The following is a 20,289-nucleotide window of genomic DNA, read 5'->3' on the forward strand; positions in this document are numbered from 1 at the left end:
GGAGGAGGGAGGGATCTTTTGGCTACAGAAGCAGTACAACCAGACTGACTCGTGGGATGGAAAGACTACACAGTAAAAGAGAATGGATCAGTTCAAACTATACCCACATAACTTCAGAAGAGGGAGAGCACATGGAAACCTGTTTAATTCTAACACAGAATGTTCTTAACGGTTCTGGACTCTCTAATCAGAGGCCATTCTGATGTCTCACCCAGAGAGTGGTGAGCCTGTGGAACTCTCGATCACAGAAAGCAGTCAAGGCCAAAACATTGAATGTTTTCAAGGAGTTAGATAAAGTTCTTAGGGCTAAAGGGTTCAAGCTGTATGGGGCTAAAGCTGGAACAGGTACTACGTAGAATGGTCAGAGCAGGCTGAAAGGTCTACTCCTGCTTCTATTTAATATTCCAACCATATTTGCCAAATATGTTAAATGTATAAAATTAAAGTTTTATTTATTTCTAATTTTACAAGTTTACAAAACAATGAAGATTTTAATTTATACAAATCTACAACTGGAAAAGTCAGTTAAAATGTGAAATACAGTTCTACATATCTTCCCTACAACTGAATTATTTAATATACAATAACCAATACTGAAATTTTTTATTCACCTGGAAAACAGGAGTTACAATTTTATTAAAATGTTTAAATGGATGTGCATCAAGGGATATTGAAAAAAAGAACATTATACACACTAACCAGCTCATACTATGCAGCACTTTAAAAATAGGCACAGTTTGAAGTTTAATTCTGTTCAATACAATTTTTGCATAATACATTTTTGGAAAAACTCAGCAGGTCTAGAAACATCTGTATAGAGAGAAATAGGAATTCACATTATAGCTCTAAAGAAATCATATTCAACTCAAAGAAGTGAAGCTCAGACGCAGAGTCTTATTTGACTCAAAATGTTAACTTTACCTTTCCACAGATGGTGCCAAGCTAACTTCAGTTTTTCCAGCATCTACCTGTCTTGCTTTTTAACAATTTCTTGCACGGTTGATTGAAAAATGTTTGTGTGCACATTTCAAAAAGTCAGGTTTCTAGAACTCTGCAATCTTAGATTTATATCGTTAAATGGATTTTCATGCAAGTGATCAGCAAAAGAACAACTTGTTCTACTTTTTTTATGTTTTGAACAATTTTTTTTAACATTGTTTCTTTTTTGATATTGGTCAGTCAGACTACTAGCAGGTTGCTACTAATGTCTTGTTGACTTGTGCTAGTAGCCACCATGCAGTTCTTCCGATCTTCCCTTAGTGACCAGAATTAAACCAAGTGCTGTCATTCTCTGTTCAGCAGCCCACCACTCTGTTAAGACTTTCTAACATTTATCATTCACAGAACCAACAAAAAATATTTTCTCCAAATTAACTATAATTCTTATTTTTACTAATAAAGCACTTCTGAAAAATACATACATATACTATATTCAAAGTGAGTTGATGTAATTCCAGTACGACAAAATAATATTTTAACATCATTTCAAATTCAAATCAAAGATCTCAGGTAACCTACTGTTAACACCAATGCCTCTTCATTGGCTTTAATCAAAAATGAATAAACATTTTCAGCACTTCACTGGTAATTCATGGCAAAACATTTGTTTCTTTGAATAGAAAATCTTTATGGCTAATTCTTGTAGTCCATGCAATTACATCTATATAGTTGAATGTTATTTTACAATGAAGTTTTATAAATACACCTCATTCCAAATTTGTCTTCAATAAGCTGCCATACTTTTACGATTCAACTTATGTTGAATATGACACAAAGTAGTGTATAACATACATTCTCTTCTTCAAAGCTAGTGGGACATGCTTGGATATAGGTTCACAATTCTCTCAATCTTAATCTAAATCCAAGTTTTGGCTTACTTTTAAAACATGGAGGTATCAAACTTCCAATGCATTGAAACCATGTACTTTGCAACAAGAGTTGCAGGATAGCATTTCCAGTTGATGTTTCACTACTAACACCCCCACTTTGGTTTCAGGGATACAAAGAACAGTAAAATTCCACTAATTAAAAATCATTTGGAATATGTATAAAAATCCAGGCGTTAAATTCAAGTTTTGCATAGTTGATACATAATGGTCCCTGCCTAAGTAACAATTTTTACTAGTCCAAAGTGGTAATCTCTACAAAAAGGCCAAGCCTCAATTTATAAATAAGGAAACATTTTTCTTTCATTTCATCCATGGTAATAAGTGTTGGATGCTAATTAGAACTTGCAGTTCTCTAGAACAAAGGCACATGGATTGATGTGGATGAATAAATGGGATAGCCAAGGGGAGGGTCTGCTGACTGAACTGTTAAATTTCTCAGTAACACAGGATGTGCTTGTATACTATATCGTTCCTCATCATCATTTGTGGCATAAAGAAGTTCCCATGATAAGTTGGCCCACTGTCCTCTTATTGCTTCTGCATTCAATCTGCCAACTTGCAACAACATTTCCTGCAATGACAGTACACGTCCAGTATATGTACTCTGTAAGAACAATGAAAAAGAACATTAACTCCTCCGAGAACTAATTGTAATAAAATTATATTGTAAGTAATTATGGCAAGTAATTTGTTCCAGAAATTATTTAAGCAAAACCAGACATTTTCACTTGTTACAGAATTTGTACCAAGTTGTAGTGATGAAAATTAAGATGCCAATTTGACTGTCTAGCACTGCTTCCTCTAAATGAAAATACTTATAGGTTCAAGTTTTATTCATCTTGTACTGGATTGTTAGAAATGCCAGCATTTGAATGAGGATTTAAGGCATACCTATCTGTCTCTGCCACTATTTTAAAGCACAGCTCAATCTAATCAACTTTTTCCTGCAGCAACACCACTGAAAACTTCATCCCATTGCTGAATCTACCTGTCTGCAAATTCTGCCTTGATTATTGATATAATAGCAATGATAGTACTTCAAAATGGATTGTCATGTTTGCAAACTATTTTTGGTCAAGAACAAAATAGTCAAACTAACTGTAGAAATGTTTAGATGTAAACATAGTTTAGTTGTAGGTCAACAGACTCAAAGACAAATTAACAAACCAATAAATGATGTTCATTGAGTCATAGAATCACTACACAGTGAGGAAATAGGCCATTTGGCCCATCGAGCCTGTACTGACCCTCACAGCATTCCACCAAGACTACGCAGTCCCACCCTAACTCCATAAGCCCCATTTAGCAGGGCTAATCCATCTAACCTGCATATGCCTGGACACAGCGTAATAAACTGAGCGTAGTCAATCCACCTAACTTGAATATTAGAAGGAAATCACAAGTACCAGGGAATCCCACATAGACACAAGAAGAACATGCTAACTTCAGTCACCCAAAGCTGGAATTGAACCCGGTTCCCTGGCACTGTGAGGCAGCAGAGCTAACCACTGTGCCACCATGCTGGTGAACTTGAAAGAACAAGATGGTAAATACAAATCTACCAGATTTGTAAAATAAGCCACCATCCTGAGAATCTGGACCAAAAGGATTTATTAAACAAAATGAACAAAGTTAAATGATACCAGATATTCAGCCTCAAAACACTCCAACATATTTTTTAATCAAATGATTTTGTTACCAGAATTATTTAGTAGTAATATTGCCAATAAATTAGCAAATCATTACAAAGAAATACTAAGATTTACTACCATAAGTACTAATGGACCTATATAGCTCAACTTTATATATTTTGTATATTAATTTAATCCTCAAAATAGTCTCAAAACAAATATTTTCATAGATTGCTCAACATAGGTTTGTGGTTTAGTGATAAAGGTAAATTAAAATAGTCAAATTGTGTTTTAAAATACAAGTCTTGCATTTACAAATCTTCGCATGTTCTAAAATGCATTTTCAAACAGAATTGCGACAAAAGCATGGTAAAGTGCGATTTTGAAAATCCATTTTGCTAATGAGTAAAATTAGTTTAGGAGGATAATCTAGATATATCGGTTAAAATGGGAGAAGAGTCATGCTACATGAGTCAGCAGAGCATAGGGCAAAGGTGAGAAAATATTGCAAAAATGCCATTTGAAATGTAGGATTTGATATTGATATGTTATTGAAATGAGCCAGCCAATGACAACAAATGACAACTTTAAAGGTTTGAGAAAGGAGCTAGAGTTCTGGTGAAACTTGTTTTAAATCTGCTGGAGGGTTCACTAATTAATAAGGAAACGTTTTAGGGGACAAAATGCACTCTGAAGTGCTAAAGATCAATCATAGTGGGAAAGAGGCATATCCAATTATGTTTCTAAACGGAAAGTGTGGAATCTTAACAATAAATTTTGAGATTTGAAGCCTGATCAGGATTGAGCTGGAGCTGGGATCAGTCAGATTGAGCTTCTGAAAGAATCCTAGGCTTCCATGTTCCCTCCAAGCCTGCCATTTCCCATTTCTGTTGAAGTCTCAGAATTTATAGTATAGCAAGCACATATGTGGTGCTAGTTTCCTCAGATCTACCCTGATCATGTCATGCATTAGTATATCTTTCCATTCTCATCAAAATGATATAGTATTCCAGGATCAAGTTGGTGGGCAATATAGTTACTTTTGAAGTATAGTTACTGCAATAATACAAGAAGAGACGATGGCATAGGAAATTCCGAAAGCCATCCTCCTGCCTTTGCACCAAATTCCTCGACCCCAGCGGCTACCCTAAACAACCTCACTGAATGAGATGGCAAAAAAAACTTACCTTCTCACTGTTGGATCGGCCAATCATGACTCGACTGGCAGGCTTTAGGACCCAGAAGCAATGCAACCTGTAATTGTATGACCTACTCACCCTCACTCACGTCTCAGCTTTTAATGAACTGACTGGTTGGCAATCCACTGAGTTATCCCACTAATGTCAATGGTATGTTAGTTACCACACAACAATCTCAGCCCCACAAAGGAAAAAAACAAAATCTCTCTGTTGCATCTGAGTCAGAGGCAGGAGTGCTGCCTGCTAAGTTACACTGGTATGCAATTAGATGGACTTACCAGACTGGGGTCATATCCCAAGGAGAAGAGGTAAGGCTTTTCCTGCAGTATAGCCTGTTGCCACTCAGACTGAGACATCATACCAATGAACCAGTTTCTCTCGTATTCTTCCAAATAATTTACCAACTCAACAAAGTCTTCAACTGGACCAAGGCTGGCTTTGTCAAACATCAATTTGAAAGCATACCTACGTAAAGAAATGACCCACTATGACCAGATTCTGCATTTAGTAATTCAACCATGTAGCTACATGCATTAAATTGCAGTTTTATCAATTGACAACAGATTTACAACAATAACAATTTTTTAAATTACCTGAACGCCTTCAGTGCAAGTGTAAACAGTTCTGGTTTTTGAGTCAGCCAATCTAAACCAAAAGACCAAGGTATATCACCAGAATACACTTTGAAGACTTGATTAGGGCTTGGGATTGTTGAGTCTGTTCCTAACATTATGCCATAACAAGACATCACCACCTGGGCATACATCTCTCTCAAAGTCTTATCTCCTTTCACTTCAAAGGTAATAGAAGATTTTTCATCAGATTGGACAACATCCATGAGAGTAAGAACAAATGAATACCACTCATCTGGGAAGGATTTCAACAATTTTTGAAGAAGTAGAGAAGGGAAAGGTCCTGATCTCCAATTTTCTGGCACTTTAAGCTTACTTGAGTAAGGACAACTGAAAACAACCAGTGGGGCTATTTCATGGTTTCCACTTTCCATTAATCTCTTTCCGCCCTTGTCAATAGCAGGAAGTCCATATGGAGGTGTTTTCTTTGGTAATTCTTCTTCATTTATATCAGGAGATAAGCTTTGTGATTCAAGGCTCCCTGGAATGGATGTTACTATAGGTTTTGTAGAGATTTGTTGGACATCTATCATGTTTTTAACTAAACTTATTCTAGTCTTTCTTCCAATGGATTCCAGTTCAAATATATCACCATCTGACCATTCATTAAATGTTTCTGAATTTATGCTAAATGAATCTTTGGGACTTATAGAAGATTCTGTTTGTAGTGAAGTAACTATACACTCATCTGACCAGGTTCTATTTTGTTGTAATGGCTGGTTGTCTTGAATATTTTGTGAAGATTTTGACTTATTAGTATAACGTAGAAGCACCCAAATGAAAACTTTAGCAAAATCTTCCTTTAACTGTTTTAAATTTTCATGAGTGTCAATGATTCCTGTTAAAACATTCCGTGCATCAGAGTAAACTTCTACTGGTAATACAGCACACGGAGTCAAGATGTTGCCAAAATGCTGATTTATCAGGCAAGTTTCTGCTTGGTCCTCTTGTTCAAAGGCCATCTCAAACACCTCATCAACTCGTCGAGCTTCAGCAGTGTGGCATGATGTTTCTTGTAGCTCTAATCCCTGGCAAAACAGTAATTTCATAACACATTTTGTTTTAAAAGTCTATTGAAATATAAACATTCAATAAGATAATGTAAGTACTACACAATCATGAAATCAGATTCCAGTGCACTATTATCATTTTAAGTCAAAAATTAATTAATTTGCCATTTCACAGCATTCTTGGTTGACCAAATACGATGCAAATTACAACCATACTTCTACCAATGCCATTCAGTTATGTAGTTGACAGAAATAAAATACTAGATCAAGCTGACTATCCTTCAATTTTTTTTCTTTCCTGTGGGGAAGCCTGCAACTAATAGTGCAAATTTCAACAAACCCATTGACTAACTCCAATTATGTGGATTTCAGGGCTCAAATGGGCAGGATGTCTGGTGGCAAAAGTAAACCACTTTTAAGAGTCTAAGTGAAAACCCATATTGACTGAAAAGCTGAAATTTCACTCCAAGCAAAAAAATCAATCCAGCATCTTAAAACAAAATTGAAACAAACATCAAAAGTAAAGAAATTATAACTCTGGTCAACAAACACCAATGGCTTGTAGATCGTAGGCATTTGCTGCCCTACCTTCTGAGTGGTAAAATGAAGAAACCAAATCCATATGAAGATCAAACATACAAATTCACTTTCTGCAGGTCAATTTAAATTAATCACAACTATAAATGTAAACTTTCACAAACAGCAATTAAAAATGGCCTATTAAACAAGGAGACAGATTAAACTGATATATTTATTTTTTACAAGTAAAAGAATGGTCTTTGTTGATTTATTACAATGTGGTATTGATGACTTATGGTCTATTCTTCTACTTACACTAGCTGATTCTTTAAACTGTTGTAATAAATATTTGGTAAATATATAACAAATGCTTACAATTAAGTCAGAAAAATTGCTGCTGCAGTCACATTAATTTCTCCACTACTATTTCTTATCGATTATTTTTTCTTTAAAGTTTCCCATTTTCACTAGATCATTGGTTTCCCATTATCTTTACAATATGCTGTATGTCTTCTCCCAAGACAGTTTTAAATTATTTGTAAAATAGTTTTTTTTTGAGAAAGGGAAAAATAGGCTGATATTAAAACATACTTCTTTATATGGATGGTTTCCCTGTGCAGTATGCACTGTGTCAGAATAATACACTAACAGATTGCTCCTAGTTTGCCACCGTTGCTCCAAAACCCTTGATTAGCATGTAGTCCCGAAAATGATGCAGAGAGAAAAAAATTATTTTCCACAAAAATAAAGTTACATTCCCTCTTCTGTTCATGAACTCAGCATTTGTGAGAAATAGAAGGTTGAAATCCATAGCCAGTTCTTCAGCACACGTGAAGATGCAAGGTTGCTTATATTGGAAATGGTATCATCATATTTGAAACACATAGCAGGTGGATCAAGTAGTTATGATGACATTTTACACTTAAATGAAACAGGGGAAAATATACATTTTGATTTAATAATACAATAGGTGAATTATTATTTGACCAGACAATACAGATCACAAATATTAAGGGTAGGGTAGAGATTTTATATACAGTTCATATTTTAGGAATAGATATCCAAAGATCATTCCTGAAAACCTGAACCTCTAATTTACTAAGTCATATTTTCAATCAAACGTTAACCTGATTGGACTTTATCCTGCAATACTGTTCTGAAGTAGTGATTGCTATACTATTTGGACAGGAAAATACATTTTCATTTAAGTTTGACATTAGCACAATGGATTGTTATTGCGTTTCACAAACTGGATTTCTTATGGGTCACCTGAGGTGCTTGATCTTGGTGCATGAACAAATAGGAGGTAACAATCTAGAGAATCATTTTTAGGATATTTCAAAACTCTGCTTTCTCTACAGTCCAAACAACAAATAGGATTTGATAGTAAAATTGTGTAGGATGCAAAACTTAATTCAAAAAGTACAAATTGTTATTGGTGTGTGTGTGTGCGCTCAGATTATTTGTGCTCATCAAGACAAACAACTGTGATTCAGCCCTAATTTTAAACTGTTAGCATCTTGTCAGATTTTTAATTTGAAATTGCCCAAACACATTTTGCTTTAGATCTTACACTGGAGAGAGATCTTGAACCCTTTAGCTGAGTTTGAATCAACATCCTACAGATAATAATGTAATTGTTTTGTCTCACCAACCGATGATAAAGGTTTATAACATAATATCAGATGTGAGTTGGGAAGCATGGACTGGGAGCAATTGTTCCATGGAAAAGGCACTATAGACATGTGGAGACTGTTTAAGGAACAGTTGTTGCGAGTGATACACAAATGTGTTCCTCTGAGACAGGCAAGGGGTAAGATAAAAGGAAACTTGGATGACGAGAGCAGAGAAGCTTCTCATCAAAAGAAAGAAGGCAGCTTACGTAAGGTGGAGGAAGCAAGGGTCTTGCTCAGCTCTACAGGATTACAGGCAGGCGAGGAAGGAGCTCAAAAATGGTCTGAGGAGAGCCAGGAGGGGGCACGAAAAAGGCTTGGCAGGAAGGATTAGGGAGAATCCATAAGGCATTTTACACATATGTGAGGAATAACAGAATGATCAAAGAAAGAGTAGGGCTGATCAGGGATAGCACAGGGAACTTGGGTATAGAGTCTGAAGAGGTAGGGGAAGCCCTAAATGAGTTTTTTGCTTCTGTCTTTACTAAAGAAAAGGACCTTGTAGTGAATGAAACCATTGAGGAGCAGGTAAGCATGCTGGAACGGATAGAGATTGAGGAAGCTGATGTGCTGAAAATTTTTACAAACATTAAGATTGACAAGTCGCCAGGGCCAGACCAGATTTGTTCTCGGCTGCTTTGAGAAGCGAGAAATGTGATTGCTTCACTGCTTGCGAAGATCTTTGCATCCTCGCTTTCCACCAGAGTCGTATCTGGGGACTGGAGGGAGGCAAATGTAATTCCACTCTTCAAGAAAGGAAATAGGGAAATCCCCGGCAATAGGCTCATTCAGAAGGTCAGGAGGAATGGGATACAGGGAAATTTAGCTGTCTAGATACAGAATTGGCTGGTCGACAGAAGACAGCGAGTGGTAGTTGAAGGAAAGTATTCTGCCTGGAAGTCAGTGGTGAGTGGTGTTCCACAGGGCTCTGTTCTTGGGCCTCTACTCTTTGTAATTTTTATTAATGACTTGGATGAGGAGATTAAAGGATGGGTTAGCAAGTTTGCAGACGACACAAAAGTTGGAGGTGTCGTTGACAGTATAGAAGACTGTTGTAGGCTGCAGTGTGACATTGACAGGATGCAGAGATGGGCTGAGAGTTGGCAGATGGAGTTCAACCTGGATAAATGTGAAGCAATGCATTTTGGAAGGTCGAACTTGAAAGTTGAGTACAGGATTAAAGACAGGATTCTTGGCAGTGTGGAGGAACAGCAGGATCTTGGTGTGCAGGTATATAGATCCCTTAAAATTGCCACCCAAGTGGACAGGGTTATTAAGAAAGCATATGGTGTTTTGGCTTTCATTAACAGGGGGATTGTATTTAAGAGCAGTGAGGTTTTGTTGCAGCTCTATAAAACTATGAATACTGTGTCCAGTTCTGGTCGCCCTATTATAGGAAAGATGTGGATGCTTTGGAGAGGGTTCAGAGGAGGTTTACCAGGATGCTGCCTGGAATGGAGGGCTTATCTTACGAAGAGAGGTTGACTGAGCTCGGACCTTTCTCATTGGAAAAAAGAAGGAAGAGAGGGGACCTAATTGAGGTGTACAAGATAATGAGAGGCATAGATAGAGTTGATAGCCATAGACTTTTTCCCAGGGCAGAAATTGTTAACACGAGGGGTCATAGTTTTAAGCTGTTTGGCGGAAAGTATAGAGGGGATGTCAGAGGTGGGTTCTTTACGCAGAGAGTTGTGGGAGCGTGGAATGCGTAGCCAGCACAGTTGTGGAAGCGAGGTCATTGGGGATATTTAAGAGACTGCTGGACATGCATATGGTCACAGAAATTTGAGGGTTCGTACATTAGGCTTACCTTACACAAGGATCAATGGTCAGCACAACATCATGGGCTGAAGGGCCTGTTCTGTGCTATACTGTTCTATGTTCTATAATTTGGATTTTAAAATAGAAGTAAAACAGATTTGTGGTATTCATGCTGTGAAGGCAATCTTTGGAAACAGGTCAAAAATTTATTTGGAATAGTGACCTAGATCATTTTCAAGAAAGTACATGACATAAGTACTTAACAAGATGCCTGTTAACTGATTAAGTGTTTATAATGCTGGGTTTTAAGACACATAGAAAAATAATGGTCAGGTGTCTTGAGTAGTCTGAGTTCAGTTCAGAACAATTTCATAACAATGGAAGGACAGGTTAGTTGGAGTAGTCTTCAAACTCTGAGAATTTGCGCAGAAGTTTTCAAACTCTCAGAAAGAAAGTTTTGGCCATCTGAATTAGAAAATTGATTAAGAAAGAAAGAGTTAAAATAAGATTGGTACTTTACTAGATGTAAATGACTGTAAAGGATATTGGTGTGAAATTGCTTTTTTCTGTTTTTGTTTTGTGTTCCTTTATTAAAGATCATTGACATCCTTGTGTGAAAATGTTCAATAACAAACCACCATGATTACTAAACTGTTTCACTCTGGGATCTGAAACAGTCGACTATTAGTGTCAGCTGGGATCATAATAAAGCCGTTAATGCTTTTTAGTCAGGAGATGAAACCTTACCTTAATGCTAATACAGCAGTATCCAAAACCACGTTCCAAAACCAAGACCCATATCAATCTATCCTGGAAGCGACATAGGAAATGAGAGCCAGGTGAAGGATTCCCTTGAAATAAAGTGTCTAGTAATTAGTACACAGAATACACTGGAATTTTAAAACAAAATGCAAATACAATTTATATATACTGTGACAGATTTCACTGTACACTATTTTTATAAAAGGCAAAGAATCAATTTTGTATACACACATTCTGTATATGCATGTTTACTGTAAAAATTTAAAGCCAGGATTAGCAAATGAAGAGCTGAAAATTGTGTTGCTGGAAAAGCGCAGCAGGTCAGGCAGCATCCAAGGTGCAGGAGAATTGACATTTCGGGCATAAGCCCTTCTTCAGGCTTATGCCCGGAATGTCGATTCTCCTGTTCCTTGGATGCTGCCTGACCTGCTGCGCTTTTCCAGCAACACATTTTTCAGCTCTGATCTCCAGCATCTGCAGTCCTCACTTTCTCCTTAGCCCATGAAGCACCAATACATCTGGCTTCTGGCACTGAATATTTCCTACTTTAACAGCAGAAAAATAATTTAGAATTCACATTAAAAATATTTAAATTGGAACTGATGACCAATAAACTGAGTTTGCGGACATAAAGAACTCCCACTCAGTAACAATGATTTCTTTGCATCTTTAAGCCCCAAATATGGGTCACAATCATTTATAAATAAAAATAAAAAATGGAACAAAAAATAGATCTAATAAGTAACATCCCCTAATGTTAGGACAATGGATTTATGGAAAAACTCAAGATGCAAAAGTTAATACAAATAAACTAACACTCCCCATACAATTGTTTCAGTTTTAAAGTTTCCCTTCCAACTGAAGTGAAGAGAATCATTAAACTTCTCTGATGCAATTACAATATTGAATGTTTCATCTGTAACAGTGACAGCACGTTACAGTATATCAGTCTGATAGAGGTTTTCATGTTTATAACCAAGTTATATGATAAACTTAATCTTTAATCTTGGTTGCATGGACTTGTGACCATTTCAAAATACTAGTGTGAAACAAAAGTAGATCAAAACTAACTTCAGCTCGAAAAAATAGATCAAAACCTAACCTGAGTTTAGGAGTATTAAGTCATCAGATCATCAAGAACAACATTCAAACATAAAATAATTCTTCACCTACCCAAACTGCCAGCAGAAAATGCTTTAGAAAATGCATTGGCCAGGTTGTGCATCATATGCTGATAATATACTGAATCAGGACAGACGCATGCAGCAGCACCCACAGATCCAGGCCAGCTCTTACTTGGTCTTGGAAATCCCACAAGAAACACTGGAAGTGTAAACAGGGGAAGTAAAGGCGCTGAAAGTGCTGAAGCAAGACCTATGACTGTCAGTACAACAGGGAACAGAATAACATTTAATGTAATTATAAAGCTAGAAGACTTCCGGCGTTGCTTCTTTTCTGTCCAGGATGAGACAAGTACAGTCAAAGCAAATTTGAGCTTGGATGTTGCTTGAAAGAAACGATCTCTTATAATACCAACCTACAAAACAGGATTAAAAATATTAATTGTAGGACTTCTCAATTTTCAAATACAGTGACCAAAAGAATTAATTTTTCTCTTTTTTTAACTTTAAATTCATTATGAATATTTATGTTTGTGCAATGTATATTTTCTAAACCCACTTGTATTTATTTGAAATCATTAACGTAGAAAATTCTAACACACTTTGTAACAACTTAAATTAGGCAAAAACCGTAAAGGAGAACTGAATCAAGACAGTTATGATTGTTGGACAACTGAAAGGAGAATAGTATTAAAAATATTTCTCTGCCCAGGTAAGTACAGTCAAAGTAAACTTCAGTAACTATCTGCAGTTTGGTTCTAACTTCTGAACACACTTAATATTAAGAAATCAGCATAAAAAGTATTAAAACTAGTGGCCTACAAATTAAAACATCTACTGCATAAATAGCTAGGTTAAATACTTATCAGTATAAACAAAAATATCAAAATTTCCACAAACAAAATAAATCAGAGATTCAGAAAGCATCAAGGCTCATATAGCCATTGCAGAGAAATCAGGAAATCCATGTTTTTCTCCAACACAGAGGGGCTTTGTGCATTGATTTCCAGTGAAACAAAACACAACCCAGGACATTATTTTTTCAATTTAAATATTACATATAATCTTTAGAGTCACTGGCTGAATGTAGATTGGGGCAGAACATGCAACTTTTCTGGTCCACAGTGTTCAGCATTTCAGTAACTCTCTAATTCTGTGGTAAAACAATTAACCTCATTTTCTAAAAGAAAAGGCCTATAACTGAGATAGTAACTGGAATTTTAAAACAAAATGCAAATACAATTTATATATACTGTGACAGATTTCACTGTACACTATTTTAAAAGCCTGATAGAGTCTTTTGGAAACTGATTTAAGTGACAATCAATTGGATGTATGACAAAAAGTTCTGGAATAAATTCTCTTCCTCATATCTGCAACAATACAAAAAGTAGAAAGAATAAAATATTTGCACCAAAATTGGGAAAACAAAGCAAGATAATAACCCAATATATTGTACAAGAATCATCATTTCAGAAAATGAAGATTCCTTTCGAAAATATATTTGTTTTGGTAATATATATTCAGAGATGGACAGACAGAACCAGAACCTAACTTATAGTGAATAATTAAATATTATTAGCATTATTTTCAGCTTCTGTATTTTATTGTAGATGTAAGATGATATTTTAAAAACATTTTCATATTTGCACTGAACACTTCTTTGCTCTGTGGAGGTCCATTAATTTTTTTTAAACGGTCTAATTATGGCTTATGGTGATCCCACTGAATTTAAGGTAAAACTAAAATATATGCTCAGAAGCAAGTTACTAAACAGGAAAATATACAAAATAAAAATTGCAGTTACCATCAGAAGTTGGATTCCTGTACCTATACTGTTCCACCACACCAAACTTGAATGCACTGTGGAAAGTCGTACAATTGCTATCACAACCACTTCCAATAGTGCATTTTCTGTATTCTGCCAAACCTGTTAAAGCAACCAAATACTGTTTTACAAAAGGAATTAAAAATAAAGACATGTTGTATTATACAAACATCAATGATGGTTTATCATTAAATGGAGTTTTGATTTAGTAGTCAGCAGTGAATGAATTACGCTTACAGCTGCTCCCAAACCTTTCATGGGCTGTTGGGTAGCAACATGTAGTAACGAAGAGTCTGATACAATATAATGTCCTCTCTAGATGATCCACGACCTCTGAATAGGGCAAGCAATAGCGCATCTCTTCCATCAAGCGTACAGAAGGACTATTTACTAAGCTACAGAATATGAACCACGAAATATAATGAAGAATGTTTAATTCATTGTATAAAAAGTACAGAAAATAAAAGTCAGAAAGAAAAAGTGACAGAGCGAGAGAAAGAAGCATGAAAGAGTTAAATAAAATTGTTGCACAGTTATAAGATATTTAAAGTCTGAAGAAAGACATAGCAATTGTAGAAGGAAATTTCAGTGCTACACAATTTGACCTGTCACAGTTATTAATTTTCTTACAGAATTGTTGAAGAGAGTGTTAAAGTTTTACATCTTGCCCTCGTTAAGAAAGAATCACAAGAAATAAGCAGGAGGTGCTGATTGGTTGGCAAGTGGACTCTGATAAAGATGTTGCCATGGAGAATGTAGCAAGGAACAGTTAATGGCCAAAACTTTGTTTAAATTGTCAATGCCTTGACCAATCAGAGCTGACACGTCTAGTTCAAATTTAAAGAAAAGCTTCACAATTACCTGTTCCCTGTGCATTCTCCATGGCAACACCACTACCAGAAGTCAATGTGCCAACCAACCAAGCAATTGTTCCGTGCAATATAAATTGTTGTTCCCTTTGAGATTTGGAATAATGAGAGTAAGACTAAAGCTTCAACAGGAGTATTTTCTTCCGAGTCCTGTACTGCCAAGTTACAATTTACTTTCATTTAAATTCGGTCCATTGAGCCCACACCGCCCCTCCAAAGAATATCATATCCAGACCACCACCCCCCACCTCGCCATAACCCTACATTTCCCACAGTTAACCTAACCTGAACATCTTTGGACTGTAGGAGGAAACCTGAGGAAATCCATGCAGACACTATGAGAATGTGCACACTCCACACAGTCACCAGAGGCTCAAATTGAACCTGGGTCCCTGGTGCTGTGAGGCAGCATTGCTAACCACTCAGCAACCATGTTGCCTAGTAAATTAAAGAATTCCCATTATTTGCACATTTACTTGGTATGCCATCAAATTCTTGTTTTGTGTTTGAAAGTAGTGTCTCTTAGCAAGATAAGCAACAATCAAGGAGGAGCAGTGCAAACTGGACAGCAACTTCATGATTTTTACACTTAGGATTTTGCAGTCTCCATAAATTTTCTGATTTAACCCTTAATAATGTTGACTGCTGAAAGCCTCAGCTTTGACCTGAATCTTTAAATTTTGATAGTGGTGGACACTAAGATGGTCTCCACTATTAAGAGCTGCACTTATACTCAAGTGGAGAAGTGGCAATGCATCTTAATGGGATCTGGAGGAATCTTGGCAGAGTCGTCAACCATGAGCAGTCATTTGGGAACTTGGGCTAATTTTCCAGCAGTTAAAATTCTTTGCAAAGCTACTTTTTTGCCTCGGACTGCACCCCATTTGCTCACATCCCTATAAATTAACAGGATTATCAAACAACAAGCCCAACTCTGTTCCCCTCCCACACTCAGGGCTCCTCAGTCCCAAAGATATTCAGAAACAGCATTGGGGAGGAGCTTAACAACTCTCCTCAAAATGCTGTTTCTGATATCGTGTCAGAAAAGCTGGTTTGGAGTCAAGCCAGGTAGATCCCTGAGGGTGCACACCTTGGGTGTGGTGTTTGTGTGGAAAGGAGCCAAGGCTGTGGGACTATAATTAAAACAGGCACAGCCACATTGTCAGGTTACAAATTACAAAGAATGAGCTGAATAGACCTCCAGGACCTTGTGCTTATGACATAAAAAGAGACATTGCTTTGCCACTAAGGCACCACATCAACAGGCCTCCCTATTAACTTTGACATTACAGACATACTGCAGTGGAAAGAACAAGTTTCTGCTGGAGCCTACAACCAAGATTGGGTTGTCTTCATAAAGTCAGCAGCAAAGACTGACTGCAAGATCATGTCCATTAATCCTACTGCATAGTCTGGGCCCTTAGTACATGTCACTCAGAGCCACATAGCTCTTCTTGTGGTCTTCAGGTTAAAGACACCACATAGATCATTACTAATCTAGAACACAGAACAGTACAGCACAGTACAGGGCCTTGATGTTGTGCTGACCTTTTACTCCTACTCTAAAAGCAGACAAACCTACATACCTTCATGTATTATCATCCATATGCCTATCCAAGAGTCGCTTAAATGTCCCTAATGTATCTGTCTTTACCACTGCTGGCTGTGCATTCAATGCACCCACCACTCTCTGAGTAAAGAACCTATCTCTGACATCTCCCCTAAACCTTCCTCCAATCACCTTAAAACTATCAGAGAAAATGCTGGAAAATCTCAGCAGGTCTGTCAGCATCTGTAAGGAGAGAAAAGAGCTGATGTTTCGAGTCTAACTGACCTTTTGTCAAAGCAGATTCTTTACACCTTAAAACTATGCCCTCTTGTGATAGACATTTCCACCATGGGAAAAAGTCTCTGGCTATCCACTCTATTTATGCCCCTCATCATCTTGTACATCTCTATCAAGTCACCTCTCATCCTTCTTTGCTCCAATGAATAAAGTCCTAGCTCCCTCAACCTTTCCTCATAAGACATGCTCTCCAGTCCAGGCAGCATCCTGGTAAATCTCCTCTGTACCCTGTCTAAAGCTTCCACATCTTTCCTGTAATGAGGTGACCAGAACTCAACACAATACTCCAAGTGTAGTCTAACCAGGACTCTACAGAGCTGCAGCATAACCTCGCGGCTCTTAAACCCAATCCTCCTGCTACTGAAAGCCAACACACCATACACCTTCTTTACAACCCTATCAACTTGGATGGCAACTTTGAGGGATCTATGGACATGGACTCAAAGATCCCTCTGTTCCTCCACACTGCCAAGAATCCTGCCTTTGAGCCTGTAATGCGCATTCAAATTCGACCTTCCAAAGTGAATCACTTCACACTTTTCCAGATTGCACTCCATCTGCCACTTATAAGTCCAGTTCTGCATCCTGTCAATGGTCTGTTGCAACTTACAACAGCCCTTCACACTATCCACAACTCCACCAGCCTTCATGTCATTGGCAAACTTACTAATCTACCCTTCCACTTCCTCATCCATGTCATTTATAAAAATCACAAAGAGCAGAGGTCACAGAACCGATTCCTGCGAAACACCATGAGTCACCAAGCTCCAGGCTGATAACTTTCCATCTACCACCACTCTCTATCTTCTATTGGCCAGCCAATCTTTTATCCAGTCACCCAGATTTCCCTAGATCCCATGCCTCCTTACATTCTGAATGAGCCTACCATGGGGATTCTTATCAAACACCTTGCTAAAACTCATGTATCACTGAGGCAAGGAAAGGAAGGTAGGTTGAAAGAAGGGATGGTGGGTGACAAGGGATGGAGAACATCTAGTCTAGAGGAAGGAGTAAGCTTACTTAAGATTGAGGAAGCAAGGATCAGACAGGATTTTAGAGAGTTACAAGCTAGCCAATCTAGAAGACCCCAAGTGTGTTGTCTGTGCTGAGTTACCAATTTTAACCAGAAAAACAGATCAAATGCTATAAGCAGCCACAAAATTCTTGGGAATAGTGCTATCAAAGGAACCTGTTGGACATTATTGGATTCAGCTGTCACACCCTTCACAGAAACAACCGACAGTCATTTACACCTTTCCTCAAACAATCTTGGCAAAGACCTGGGAATCTGCCAACATCCTTGTAAACATGCCTCAGCATGAGTCTCAGTATTTGCAGCAGAGAGAAAAAAAATGGCAAATCCATTTTAAAGGCACCAGGAATAAAATGAATTTGCAGAGTGACTCAGCTTTAAAGAGCAATTTCCTCTTTGTGACCGAAACCAGTTTACTGCCTCTGCTGGACAATAAAACCAAAATACACATTTTTAAAAATTCCCCTTGATGTTTGTTGCTAAAATATGGATAGTTCTCTAAAGGCTGTCAGACTGGATGGAAATTTTTAGTCACTTTTAACATTCAATAGAGGATCTTTTCTGCAGTTTAGAATATAACCCGCCTACGGAACTAATGTTTAGTCAATGTGGCTTTTAGTTTGTGTGTTACAGTAAAAGACTTGAAACTTGAAATCTTGCATAAATTGATTAAATTGATCACCAGGAATTCAATATTTTTTAAAGAAGTTATTAGCCTCTATAGAAATAAAGAGTTAAAAAAATTGCATTTATGTATGACAAACTTACTATTCGGTATGCCCGTGTGAATCCAATGCAAAGAGATGCCGTATGGAGATCCTGCAGTGAAGTGTCAACAGAAAGAAAGGCTACCATGGCAAATGGAGAGACTAGAACAAATAGACTGTTATTAGAACAGTTCGCTCACATTTCACGTATACAGACTGGTTCACTACTAAGCTTCTAGCATTTCAAAAGGATAACATTGATCAAGTAAAGACTCTTGTTCATTCTGATCCTGACAAATTCTCTACACACATTACAGTACATTTATATAGCAAATAACTGTCAACAGCCAGAACTTGAAAATAGGAAACAAAATCCATCTACCAAAAATGTTTCCAACAGATTCTCAATGCTATGTTAATGAGATCAAGTCAATTCATTAATACAGTTAGAGAATCATACAGCACAGAAGCAGGCCCTTCAGCCCAACTTGCCCATGGTGACCAGGTTTCATTAACTGAACTGATCCCATTTCCTTTCATTTGGCCCATATCCCTCTCAACCTTTCTTATCCACGTACCTGCCCAAAAGTCTTTTAAATGTTGTAACTGTACCACCTTGACCACGTCTTTTGGCACCTTGACCCTCATCAAATCCTTTTCAAATCCTTCTCCTCTCACCTTAAACCTATGCACCTATATAGTTTTGGAGTCCTAGGGAAAAGACCTTGGCGATTCATCTTATCTATGCCTTTTATGATTTTATAAACCTCTATAAGATCATCCCACAGCTTCCAATGTTCCAAGGAAAATGTCCCAGTCTATCCAGCTTCTTCTTATAACTCAAAGCTTCCAGTCTCGATAACATCTTTGTAAATATATTTTGTGCCCTTCCAGTTTAATTCTCAACTCCTTTTCTCAATGCTCTGACCGATGAAGGCAAGTATGCCAAATACCTTCTTCACCATCCTGTCTATCTACGATGCCACTTCCAAGGAACTATGTATCTGCACCCCTAGGTAGCTCTGTTCGACAATACTCCCCAGGGCCCTAGCACTAATTGTGTAAGTCCTGCTCTGGTTTGTCTTACCAAAATGCAAAATCTCACATTTATCTGCATTAAACTCCGTCTGCTATTCCTCAGTCCAGTTGATCAAGATCCCATTATACTCTTAAATAATCTTCTTCACTGTCCACTATACCACCAATGTTGGTGTTATCTGCAAACTTACTAACCATGCCTCCTATATTCTTATCCAAATTATTAATATAAATGACAAACAACAGTGGACCCAGTACCAATCTACTGGTCACACGCCTCCTACCTGAACAACAACTCTCTACCACTACCCTCTGTCTCCTACCATGAAACAATTTTGGGTATCCAATTGGCAGCTCTCTATGGAATTTCACATGATCTAACTTTACTAATGGAGTCTACTATGTGTCACCCTGTTGAAGGCCTTGGTAATGTCCAGTGAGACAATGTCTACAGCTCAACCTTCATCTACTTTTTTGGTCACCTCTTCAAAAAACAAACTCTAACAGCATTGAGTTTTGAATAAGGAATATTTGAAGAAAATCCTATGTCACCATTCTGGAGCACTGTGCTAAATTACAAAGTGTAGTATCACTGTATCTATTGGGGTCTTGAGCATTAGTTTTACTCTGTAATATAATTTGTCTTTTCATTTCACCTTCAGATGGAAAGATTGTGATGGCTCTCAATACAAATATGTAATTGTGTACTAAATTAATTACTACTTGCAGACAAAAATCGATTAAGCGAAAGAGAAAAATTAAAAATACAAT

At 37.2% G+C, this 20,289-nt stretch overlaps 1 protein-coding gene across 1 annotated transcript in view; it reads right to left on the reverse strand.

Annotated features, from left to right (window-relative positions):
- Positions 1-495: 495 nt before the first annotated feature.
- Positions 496-20,289, reverse strand: part of pcnx4 (pecanex 4) — a 41,810-nt gene continuing 22,016 nt past the window's right edge. The window contains exons 5-11 of the mRNA XM_043697265.1: positions 18,542-18,642; positions 14,005-14,127; positions 12,250-12,613; positions 11,062-11,165; positions 5,313-6,379; positions 4,998-5,184; positions 496-2,493 (exon numbers count right to left, since the gene is read on the reverse strand). Of these exons, the coding sequence (XP_043553200.1) occupies positions 2,242-2,493; positions 4,998-5,184; positions 5,313-6,379; positions 11,062-11,165; positions 12,250-12,613; positions 14,005-14,127; positions 18,542-18,642 (2,198 nt within the window). The 3' untranslated portion in view covers positions 496-2,241. The remainder of the gene's footprint in view (positions 2,494-4,997; positions 5,185-5,312; positions 6,380-11,061; positions 11,166-12,249; positions 12,614-14,004; positions 14,128-18,541; positions 18,643-20,289) is intronic.

The sequence above is a fragment of the Chiloscyllium plagiosum genome, chromosome 10, assembly GCF_004010195.1.
Source record: "Chiloscyllium plagiosum isolate BGI_BamShark_2017 chromosome 10, ASM401019v2, whole genome shotgun sequence".
In the NCBI taxonomy this organism is placed as follows: domain Eukaryota; kingdom Metazoa; phylum Chordata; class Chondrichthyes; order Orectolobiformes; family Hemiscylliidae; genus Chiloscyllium; species Chiloscyllium plagiosum.